Raw genomic sequence first — 10,640 nt, forward strand, 5'->3', positions numbered from 1 at the left:
ATGTATAATTTACTTCTCTTTTATAGGCTTAATCTCATAATATTAAACCATTTATTGGATCAAAGATAGTTATCCAGGTAATTTATCACTCTCTATCTTACTCTATTAGTTAAATATTCTTATGTTCTTCGTGTTTTGGATTAAAATATTTTTTTTCAAAATAATTAGTAATATAATTAGATAGTCAGCACACTCAAAATTTCTATCTCTCTCTCTCTCTCTTATTGGCCTTCAATCAGTATTTGTTATATAATTAAATTTTGTTTTTGTATTTTTTTGTGTAGTCATGCCAATAGATAAATCATGGATTTCTAAACCACGAAACACCATTGAATATGCAAAAGGATTGAACGTCTTTTTGGATTTTGCTTTTGAACATGGTAATGGTCTTGTCATCAAGTGTCCATGTTCAAAGTGTGGTTTTAAAAAATGGCAAACTAGGGATGTTGTTGAGAACACTTAATATGTAGAGCTTTTCCTGAAAACTACAAAAAATGGTATTTTCATGGTGAAGGATCAAGTGTAAGCGAACCTTTGGCTGCTACAAGTGCAAATGTGGTTGAAGATATTTTAGAATCTCGAAATCCAATGGAAGATATGTTGAATGATGCCTTTAGGTTTGTGGGGCATGATGTTAATGATTTTGACGAGGCTATTGAAGATGATGATGTGCAAAATAATATGGTGCGTGATGAAGGAAATACAAACATTGATGCTCTTTTGAAGGACAATAACCAACCATTATATGAAAGTTGTACAAAGTATTCGAAACTATCATTCATGCTAAAGTTGTATCATATTAAGTGCATGTGTAGAATGAGTGACAAGGCAATGACAATGATTCTAGACTTGCTAAAGGATGCATTTGAACATGCTAAGTTTCCTAACTCCTTGTATGAGGCTAAGAATGTTATTACCAAACTTGGTCTTAATTATGTCAAAATACCAGCTTGCCCAAAAGATTGCATGCTATATTGGGGTGAAGAGAATGAAGGCTTAGAAGAATGTAAAAGGTGCAAGACGTCTAAGTGGAAAGATAAAAATAAGAAGCAATATGCAAAGATCTTGCGTTACTTTCCATTAAAGTCGAGATTGCAAAGATTGTTTATGTGTTCTAAGACAGCTAATTCAATGACATGGCATGCATCCGGAAATAACCAAGACGGATTAATGAGGCATCCTAGAGATTCTGAGGCTTGGAAAACATTTGATTTATTGCATCCAGAATTTGTAAATGATCCTCGGAATGTACGATTAGGATTAGCTACTGATGGTTTCAATCCTTTTGGGAACATGAGTACAAGTCACAGTATATGACCAGTGGTCCTCATACCATACAATCGCCCTCCTTGGGAGTGTATGAAGCAGACCTCCTTTATCCTCTCTATGATAATTCCTGGTAAACAAATGGCAGGGAATGACATTGATGTCTACTTAGAACCATTAATCAAAGAATTGAAGGAGTTATGGTATGATGGAGTGCAAACATTTGACTATTCGAAAAAAGAAATGTTTACACTACGAGCGGCTTTGATGTGGACAATTAGTGACTTCCCTGGACTAGAAAATTTATCTGGATGGAACACACACACTAGTCTTGCTTGCCCTACTTGTAACTTTGATACAGACTCATGTTGGTTGTACAGAGGCAAATTCAGTTTTATGGGGCACCGTCGATTTTTACCAAAAGACCATAGATTTAGGTTGAGTCAAACTCTTTTCAATGGAAGTACTGAATTAAGGGATGCACCAAGTTCTTTGTCAGGGTCAGACATATTTAAACAAGTTGAGGGTGTGAATGTTACATTTGGGAAACCATTAGAAACTACAAATGCAAGTAAGAGGGCTCGAGGAAACAATATTGATGCTATTGGACCAGATCAATGGAGAAAGAGAAGTATATTTTTTGACCTTCCTTATTGGGAGACCAATTTGTTACGCCATTGTCTAGATGTCATGCATATTGAGAAGAATGTATGTGACAATGTTTTGTACACTTTACTTAATGATCCTAAGAAATCAAAAGATAATATTAAAGCTCGAAAGGTTCTTAAAGAAATGGGTATAAGGAAAGAACTTTGGGCAGATGATAAAGGAAGATTTAGGCCAGCTTTGTTTTCATTGTCAAAAGAAAAGAAAAAAACATTTTTGCAAACATTGAAAAATGTTAAAACGCCAGATGGATACTCAAGTAACATTTCAAGGTGTATTGACATGAAAAATGGAAAGATCTTTGGCCTAAAAGGTCATGATTGTGATATTCTTATGGAACAATTACTACCTATTGCGATACGTAATGTTTTACCAAACAATGTGACTGCAGTGATAGTAGAGCTATGTTCCTTTTTTCGACAATTATGTGGTAAATCTTTAAGTCAATTAGATCTTGATAAGCTTGAGTCTCGCATGATTCAAACTCTTTGCCACTTGGAAATGTTATTCCCTCCTACTTTTTTTACAATCATGGTTCATTTAACTTGTCACCTAGCTGGTGAGGCAAAACTTGGAGGTCCGGTCCATTATCGTTGGATGTATCCCATTGAAAGGTAATTGTGGCTAGCACACCTTTCTATTTTTTTAAGTGTAAAGCTTGTTTATCCTAATTGTGATATCATTTTATAGGTATTTGGGACACTTAAAATCCTATGTTTGAAACAAGGCACAACCCGAAGGTTCTATTGCTGAAGGATATCTAGCTGAAGAGGTTTTAACTTTTTGCTCTCACTATATGGAAGGGATGGAGACAAGAATTAATAGACCTTCACGTGTGGATGATTATTGTAATACAGATTTTCCTCAATTAAGTACCCTATTTCCACCAATTGGTCGAGTAGTAAGTGCCTTTTCAACTTTTGAGCTATCAACCATTGAAAAAACTCAGGCACATCGATATGTGTTATTTAATTGCCCTGAAGTTAAGCCTTATATTGAGTGAGTATTAACATAAACCATACCTCTAATTATTGGGACAATGTGTTTTTTTATATGATATTATTATTAACATGTTGACATGCTATGTTAGGGAATTTAAAGATCATTTACGAAGGCGGTCTAGAGGGCGAAGAATTTCAAATACAGACTTAGAAAAGATTGTTAATAAGGATTTCATAAACTGGTTTCCTCAAAGGGTATGAAATATATGATTTTGAAAATTTTAAATTAATGCTTTGAAAATATGTTGACATATTTGATAATTATTTTTTTAGATTCAAAACCCAGATATTTCAAGTTCAGTGTCAGATGATCTCAAATATCTAGCTCAAGGTCCAACACCACATGCTAGAAGATTTACTGCCTTCAATGTAAATGGATTCAAATTTAGAACTGAAAGCCGAGAAAAAGGAAAGAAAACCCAAAATAGTGGAGTTTTCTTAACTTCTTCGACATCATGTGTTGCAAGCAGTGCAGACGATAACATTAGGCAAGCGGATTTGGCCTATTATGGAAAATTAGAAGATATAATTGAGTTAAATTACTATGGTCATTTTAAAGTGACTTTATTCAAGTGCAAGTGGGCTGACACCACAAAAGATAGGGGGTTTAAAAAGGATCCATGGGGTTTCAATTGTATTAATTTTTCACGATTAATACACATTGGAGACCGTGAGGAGAATGATCCCTACATTGAAGCTTCACAAGCTGAAATAGTGTACTATGTCAACGATGAGGTGAATAAGGATTGGACAATTGCTGTCCATTTGAAACCAAGAGACGTTTATGATATGGGAGAAAGAGATATTGATGTGTGTGAAGTTGAAGCGTGTCCGCAACAAGACTTAAATAATTTTTTCACTGATTCTGAACAATTGGCACTATTTAGGGATGATGAAGATGATGAATTATTAAATGGGGACAACAATAATAATGAACTTGATGAAAATGATTCAATGTCAGAGTAATATATAATGGAAATAGTTTGAATACTTCAGCATCATTTTCGACTTGTCTCTACAAGGTAGAACAGTGAAATATAATTTCAAATGGCATTTGATCTCATATTTAACCATTTTTTCTAAAAGCATTTGTTTGATGTTTTACTTGGAGTTTTCATAACATGAAGCTTGTTTCATTTTTATTTGCAGATATGCCTAGACCAAAAAGGATTAAGAACTTGCTTAAGTCAGTTCTTGGAACCTCCAAAGATCAACATATTACATCTAGTTCACAACATTCTGTGTTACAAGCTACCCATGAGCAGCCAAGACAACAACCTGCACAGCCAAGACAACAACTTGCACAGTCAAGACAACAACCTGCACAACCAAGACAACAACCTGCACAAGTAACTTCTCAACCTACGCAGCCAAATTCTGAAACTGCAGAACCAAGAAAGCAACATGCACAACCAACTTCTCAAGCTTCACTACCACTAACTCAATTTGGACAGCCAAGAAAGTAACCTAGACAACCAAGACAGCAACCTGGACAACCAAGAAAGCTACCTACACAACTAAGAACTCAATATACTCAACCAACTGAACCTACACATCCAACTTCTGAACCAATACAACAAACTTCAGAATCTGCACATGCAACTTCAAAATCTACACAACCAACATCTGAATCTGCACAATCAACATCTCAACATGTAGAACCAAATTCTCAATCTGTTCAACCCACTAATGAATCTGAAGAGGAAAGAGTGGGACCAAAACGAGGAAGACAGTCAAACCACTATTGGGCTGTTGATGTTATAGGTAAAGAATATGTAATTTTAATATTGTAGTTTCCTTTTCATTTCTAATTCATGGATTTAATTTTTTTTAGACGAGGATGGAGGTACACAAAAGCTCAAGCTCAAGGTTAAAGATATTCATAACTTGCCTAATGGATTACGTGTGTTGGTGAACTATGACGATAAATATCAACCAATTGGAGAAGCATCTGCCTTACTTGCTGGAGTTTGTGGCCAACTAGCTCAAAATCACATTTTCTTTCCTATAAGTTTTGAAAGATGGACAACTATGCCAAATACTTACAAAGATAAAGTGTGGGAGAGTACATTAAAGGTAAATTGACCTACATGTTGACATCTCTATATTAATTTATTTATAGAAAAGTGTGGACTAACTTTTGTATTATTTCAAGGCTCAATTTTGTTTCAAGGTAAATGAAGAATTGGCAAAAAGAGATGTCATGTGTAGAATTGGAAAACTATGGAGGGAGTACAGATGTAAGCTTTGGAATGAATTTTATGATCCACTTCTTAGTAGAAATGACCTCATCAAGAATGTGCCAGAAGGTCATAACATGGATCAATGGGCTATTTTTGTTGATTATCGTCTCAAGCCTTCCACAATGGTACAAACTGATTAATTATAATGTTTTCAATAAGTTTGAGTTTAAATTTGCAAAAATTTATTTCCTTTTCATTTTGTAGAATATGTGTAATAGAAACAAAGATATAAGGAAAAGACAAACAATTCCTCACACTGGTGGTGCTATGTCTTTGTCAAGAAGAAGGGATAATTTGGTATCTTTTTACTGATATATATGTTGTTCTCAGTTATAATATATTCTAATTTTTTTACTTACAATATGTTTTTTTAACATATAGAAAAATGAGACTGGTAAGAATATTGGGCGAGCTGAAATGTGGAAAATAACACATAAGAGAAAAAATGGCACCTATGTGAATGATGAGGCCATGGAGATTGGGGTAACTTTATTCCTTCTTATTTCTCAACATCATGTGTTTTTATTTTATTATTTATTATAATAAAATCTGAGCACAATGGGTATGAATACTATAGGGAAGTTATTATTTATTAGCTTTGCTTAGTAAGCTACTGAGTTATTTGTTGTAACCATGGTCAGTAATATACGGAGAAAAATTGAAAACTGTCACACACCAAATGAGGCGATGAAAGCCATTATAGTTAGTGCTGAAATAAGGGGCATATAAACTCTTTTGTACACACTATTGCCATTGTTTGGATTATGAGTCATAACATTTGTATTGAAAGATGCATTAAACATTTCCATCAAAGTATAGCTATCTTCGATTACTTCATGGTTTCTCTATCTTATTTTTGGTTTTCCTGCAATACATGACTAAATTAGATTGATTTACATTTGATAGCCATAATATTGGCTCGGTTAAGTCGTGTTCCCTATCCTAAAAGATTGCAATTTATAGAGTAGGACATATCAACTAGAGTATTATTAAAACAGAGAAATAATTACATAACAAATAGTTTAATGGAGTCCATGAGGTCAATATTGATGCATAGATAAACTAAACATGTAATGTAATTGTAGCCTTATAGAAAGATAAAATATATCCTACTTTAAGCCAAATAATTTGATCATGTCATGCGAAGTTTCTATTTGTAAGTTGTTATATTATATATCATTGTATTGTTAAATTTCTGTTTGTAAAAAGTCCCCAATACTAAGTACTAATCTGCAACATACCAATAAACTTACCTTAATGTTAAAACTAGCCTAAACTACAATTCCATTTTTTGTAGGAAAAAATTGATGATTTGATGATGCAAAATTCAGAAACTGCATCAGATATATCTCCATATGATCCGATTGGTATTATATTTGGAAAAGAGCATGCAGGTCGAGTTAGAGGACTCTCACATGGAGCTTGTCCTACCCTTGCTTTTAAAAAGTCTACTACAAGATTAAGTGGTATGAATTTTGCTTCATCTAGTGGAACTTCTCCAAATACAAATGACAAGTTTGTGAGGATAGAATATGAGCTTGAAACTATGAAAATCCAAATGCAAGCATTACTTGCCTACATTGCTTCTAAAGAAGATGTTCCAGAATACCTAGCTTCTATTGCTGCAAGTTTGCCACGTCCTTCAGTTAATGAGGTATAATTTACTTAAGTAAATGACTTAAAGTTGTTTTATTTCTTTCTTAAGTTATTTCAGTAAAACATTACTTATATGTTTTATTTACTGCAGGTACCAGATAATGGAAGCGGTGTGCCATCTGCAAATGACAACGTAGGATCAAGTGGAGCAAGCAAGACAAATTGATATTTTGATGTTGATAATGTCTTGATATGTGTATTGTCTTTATTTTGGATATTGACATGTATTGTCTTTTTTTTTTTTTGGATATTGACATGGATAAGTAATTGTGATCAAATGATGAAAATACTTTGTTATCTAAAATCATCTATAAAATTAATTTTGACTATTTTTTTGTGTACTTTTATAAGTTTATAGTTTTGTATTTATTATTGAATAGGCTTATTATATTATGAAATCATAAATGTATGTCAATAATTATAAATAATATATTATTTTCAAATCATGATAGTTGAAAATATCAAAATATAATGAAATAATGGCATTTTAAGGCACCACAATTTACATTGAGACTGTGCTTTCAATGAGCAAATTGCGGTAGTTTTAAATGCCGTTATTTATGTCTACAAAACGTCATTTTATACAATGCATCACATGGCGGTTGTTACGGCGGTTCAGTACAAACCGCCACAATTTACTTTGTGGCGACAACATGTACGGCGATTTTTGGAACCGCCACTAGCGTAAATTATGGCGGTTCAAAATGTCGTATTTAACAAAAAAAACCGCCGTAACTTACATCATTTTTTGTAGTGACAATGTTAACCCACTCTATATTTAAAAAAGATGTGTTCAACAAAATTGACAATATCATTCAACAATTTCAAAACATGAAATCACGTAGGACAACTATAAGGCATTAATCTATTTGGATAGATACATTTGTATTTTGTAGGTGTACATTCTGAACATGACACATGTAATTAAAAAGTAGTTGTTTCTTTTGGCTTTGAAAAGGCATATTTTATGTATTATTAAAAGTACAGGGATCAATTTTATATTAACTTGGAGGGAGACGGACAAATTTCAATTTTGTATGTAAAATACAAAAACTAAAAACATATTTAGTTTTTTAAACTAATTATGTTATTTAAGTGTTAAATCATAACATTGAAATTTCAACATTTTTCTAAAATTAATACAAGTATTTATTGAAATCTTAAGTATTTTGTAAATTTTAAAAAAAATTATTATAAATTAATATTTTATTATATATAATTAATATATTACAAAAATTATGTGATAAATTCACTAATTTTCTATTAGTTTAGATTAAAATAAATATAATATATATCAAAGTAAAATCATATCATTAAAGTATTTATTAGATAATTTATGATAAAACTGTAAATAAAAGTTAATTAACATGAATCCAAAGACGATATAAATATTTGTCATCTAATCACCCTTCTATTACAAAATAATAAATAATGTAGTAATTTAAATTTGGGTTAAGTGTTTCAATTTAGAACTAAATTTAAATTACTATAAAATTAAATTAAATTAAATTTTAAAATAATAAATAGTTCACACAATTATTTCTACTAAGTATAATTTCAGTTCTTGTAATTACATGTGATATTATAATTTGTTCCTCCTCAAAGTTCAATATAATTTGTTTGTATACTTTAGCGATGCATGGAAGTTGAAATTACGTGTGGTAGCCATGTGATAGCCATGTGTTCTAACATGTTAGTCCAATCAGCATGGTCGTTAGACATGATAACTAAAAATTATCGTTGTTTTCTTTGAAAGATGAATTTCCTATATTACTAAAATATAAAAACAAATTTTATATGAATTTTGACATAGAAACGAATTCAAATTTCACATATAATTTTATAAAGTAACGCATACTTAATCCTATATTTTTCAGTCAAATCCTTTTTTGTTCTCTCAATTCAAATAAAGTTTGTCTTTTATCAATTTTTTTATACGAACATTCACATAGAAACGAATTCCAATGTATAATTTTATAATGTAAAACATACTTAATCCTATATTTTTCAGTCAAATCCTTTTATTTTCTCTCAAATCAAATAAACTTTTTCTTTTATTAATTTTTTTCTCCTCCCTTTACTTTCCGGCCCCTTCAATTCAATCCGATTTTTTTACCCACACAACACAATTTCCCTTTAATTTGACCCACATAACACATTGTACACAAATAACACAGTTTGCGTTTGACATTGGGAATTTGGTCCCTAGGGACCTGAATTACAGGTAGCCATTTTGCATTTTTTTTAATTCCTAGTCAAAATTTGGTCTCTAGAGACCTGAATTCTGAACTGACACAACAAGTAAAATAGACATTTGTGACAATTAAAATGACAAGTTTTAGCGGTTAAAAGCCGTCACAAAAGAAATTTCGAACGGTTTAAAAAACCATCAGAATTACATATGTGAAAAATAGTTTGTGACAAAAAAAATTTAACCACTAGTATTGCTGTCAAAAAAGAAAAAAAAATACCAGCGATTAAAAATCGTTACAAAATTTACTTGTATTTTATGATATTTTATCATATTTTGACAATCAAAAATCGTCAAAAAATAGATTACATTTTGACGGTTAAAAATTGCCACAAAGTATATAATCTTTTAATGGTTAAAAACCGCTACAAAATATATAATATTTTAATAATTAAAAATCGTCAAAAAATATTTTAAATAAATTTTAAATTTTTTAAAATTCTAAAAATATTTATTAGTTATTTTTCAATAACCAATATTTCATTTATTTATTTTATTTAAAATTATTTTTTATTTACTTATTTATTAAAGAGAGTTTTCTACTTTTCAAGCCTATTATTAATTAACCTCTTTGTAATAAGCTCTCTAGAATATTTATAGACTAAAAGAATCAACTTTATACAGAATTGAATTTTAACTAGTGACCTAGTGCCATAAACGAAGTCCTTCATAATTGTATGGTACATTTTTTATTGAGAATGTAACATCCTGGTCGGATATTACTACTTTAAATAAAATAAAATGAAGTTAAAATAAAATGCATTAAGTAATCAAAGTTCTTTCCAAAATGCGGGAAATTTTCAAACTTTATTAAAAGCACTAAAAGATAAAATCCATAAATACGTTCAATGCTTACAAATGTAAAACAATTTATAGTAACTGATTACAAAAATAATGCATAAAATAATTCCATGTAAAAATTCCCATGTTGACCCCACTCCGGCTCTAAGAATCTACGTGCTCACTTGCATCAACATTTGCTCCCATGTAACGAGTTACATGATCATCGCCAAACACACATAGATAGAGTGAGCTCAAAATAAAAAACGCATTACAAGGTACATTATAATAACAATTAAAAACCCCTAACACTTCTGCTACACTCAAACCTAAGACCCAAACATTCATATCTTCCTCTGGACGCCTCTTGATTCTATACTCTTTGATGATTATATTGATCGATGCTTGCTGCCACGAGTGTCTACTCACCCTTCCGACTACAGGCTACCACCTATAGTCCACACGCGGGAATAATCTTGTCATGACCACAATCCACAACAATAAGTGGAGTTCCCCAATACGAATCGCAGTCCATATTTGTCCCAAGACTACCAAACTTGTCGGATAACATAGAGGAGGGCAATCTTTCAAAACCCATCTGTACGAACCACAATCTCACACACTCTACGGGACTTCCAAAACCACCAGGCTACAACCTCGAGTGGCCACATGTTAACCCAATACAAGTTGCACTCATAAATGGCCCCCCAGCAAAGCATTGCATCAAGACCTCCATCCAAAGTCGTGTAGAATTCTCCTTGCAGTCATATTCAGCCC

At 31.7% G+C, this 10,640-nt stretch overlaps 2 protein-coding genes across 2 annotated transcripts; both read left to right on the forward strand.

Moving 5' to 3' along the window:
* The first annotated feature begins 286 nt into the window (after positions 1-286).
* On the forward strand, positions 287-3,899 carry LOC114165199. Its single transcript, XM_028049860.1, has 6 exons — positions 287-380; positions 515-1,309; positions 1,415-2,062; positions 2,180-2,546; positions 3,023-3,128; positions 3,207-3,899. The coding sequence occupies exons 1-6, from the start codon at positions 287-289 to the stop codon at positions 3,897-3,899; spliced, it is 2,703 nt and encodes a 900-aa protein (XP_027905661.1).
* A 185-nt stretch (positions 3,900-4,084) lies between these two features.
* Positions 4,085-6,998, forward strand: LOC114165201. The gene is made up of 8 exons (XM_028049861.1): positions 4,085-4,395; positions 4,456-4,697; positions 4,768-5,009; positions 5,107-5,301; positions 5,381-5,473; positions 5,558-5,659; positions 6,474-6,830; positions 6,924-6,998. Exons 1-8 carry the CDS (start codon positions 4,085-4,087, stop codon positions 6,996-6,998), a joined length of 1,617 nt encoding a protein of 538 aa, XP_027905662.1.
* Positions 6,999-10,640: the final 3,642 nt, after the last annotated feature.

Source organism: Vigna unguiculata, chromosome 10, assembly GCF_004118075.2.
Source record: "Vigna unguiculata cultivar IT97K-499-35 chromosome 10, ASM411807v1, whole genome shotgun sequence".
Taxonomy (NCBI): Eukaryota; Viridiplantae; Streptophyta; class Magnoliopsida; order Fabales; family Fabaceae; genus Vigna; species Vigna unguiculata.

What these genes read in the sequence shown, in the direction of transcription:
- LOC114165201 (XM_028049861.1), top strand. Translation starts at nt 4,085, where the DNA reads ATGCCTAGACCAAAAAGGATTAAGAACTTGCTTAAGTCAGTTCTTGGA. An exon ending in TGTGGGAGAGTACATTAAAG is followed by an intron (nt 5,010 to 5,106) that starts GTAAATTGACCT and finishes TTTTGTTTCAAG; the next exon opens with GTAAATGAAGAATTGGCAAA. An exon ending in ATGAGGCCATGGAGATTGGG is followed by an intron (nt 5,660 to 6,473) that starts GTAACTTTATTC and finishes CATTTTTTGTAG; the next exon opens with GAAAAAATTGATGATTTGAT.
- LOC114165199 (XM_028049860.1), top strand. Translation starts at nt 287, where the DNA reads ATGCCAATAGATAAATCATGGATTTCTAAACCACGAAACACCATTGAA. An exon ending in GGATTTTGCTTTTGAACATG is followed by an intron (nt 381 to 514) that starts GTAATGGTCTTG and finishes TTCATGGTGAAG; the next exon opens with GATCAAGTGTAAGCGAACCT. An exon ending in TGGATGTATCCCATTGAAAG is followed by an intron (nt 2,547 to 3,022) that starts GTAATTGTGGCT and finishes ATGCTATGTTAG; the next exon opens with GGAATTTAAAGATCATTTAC.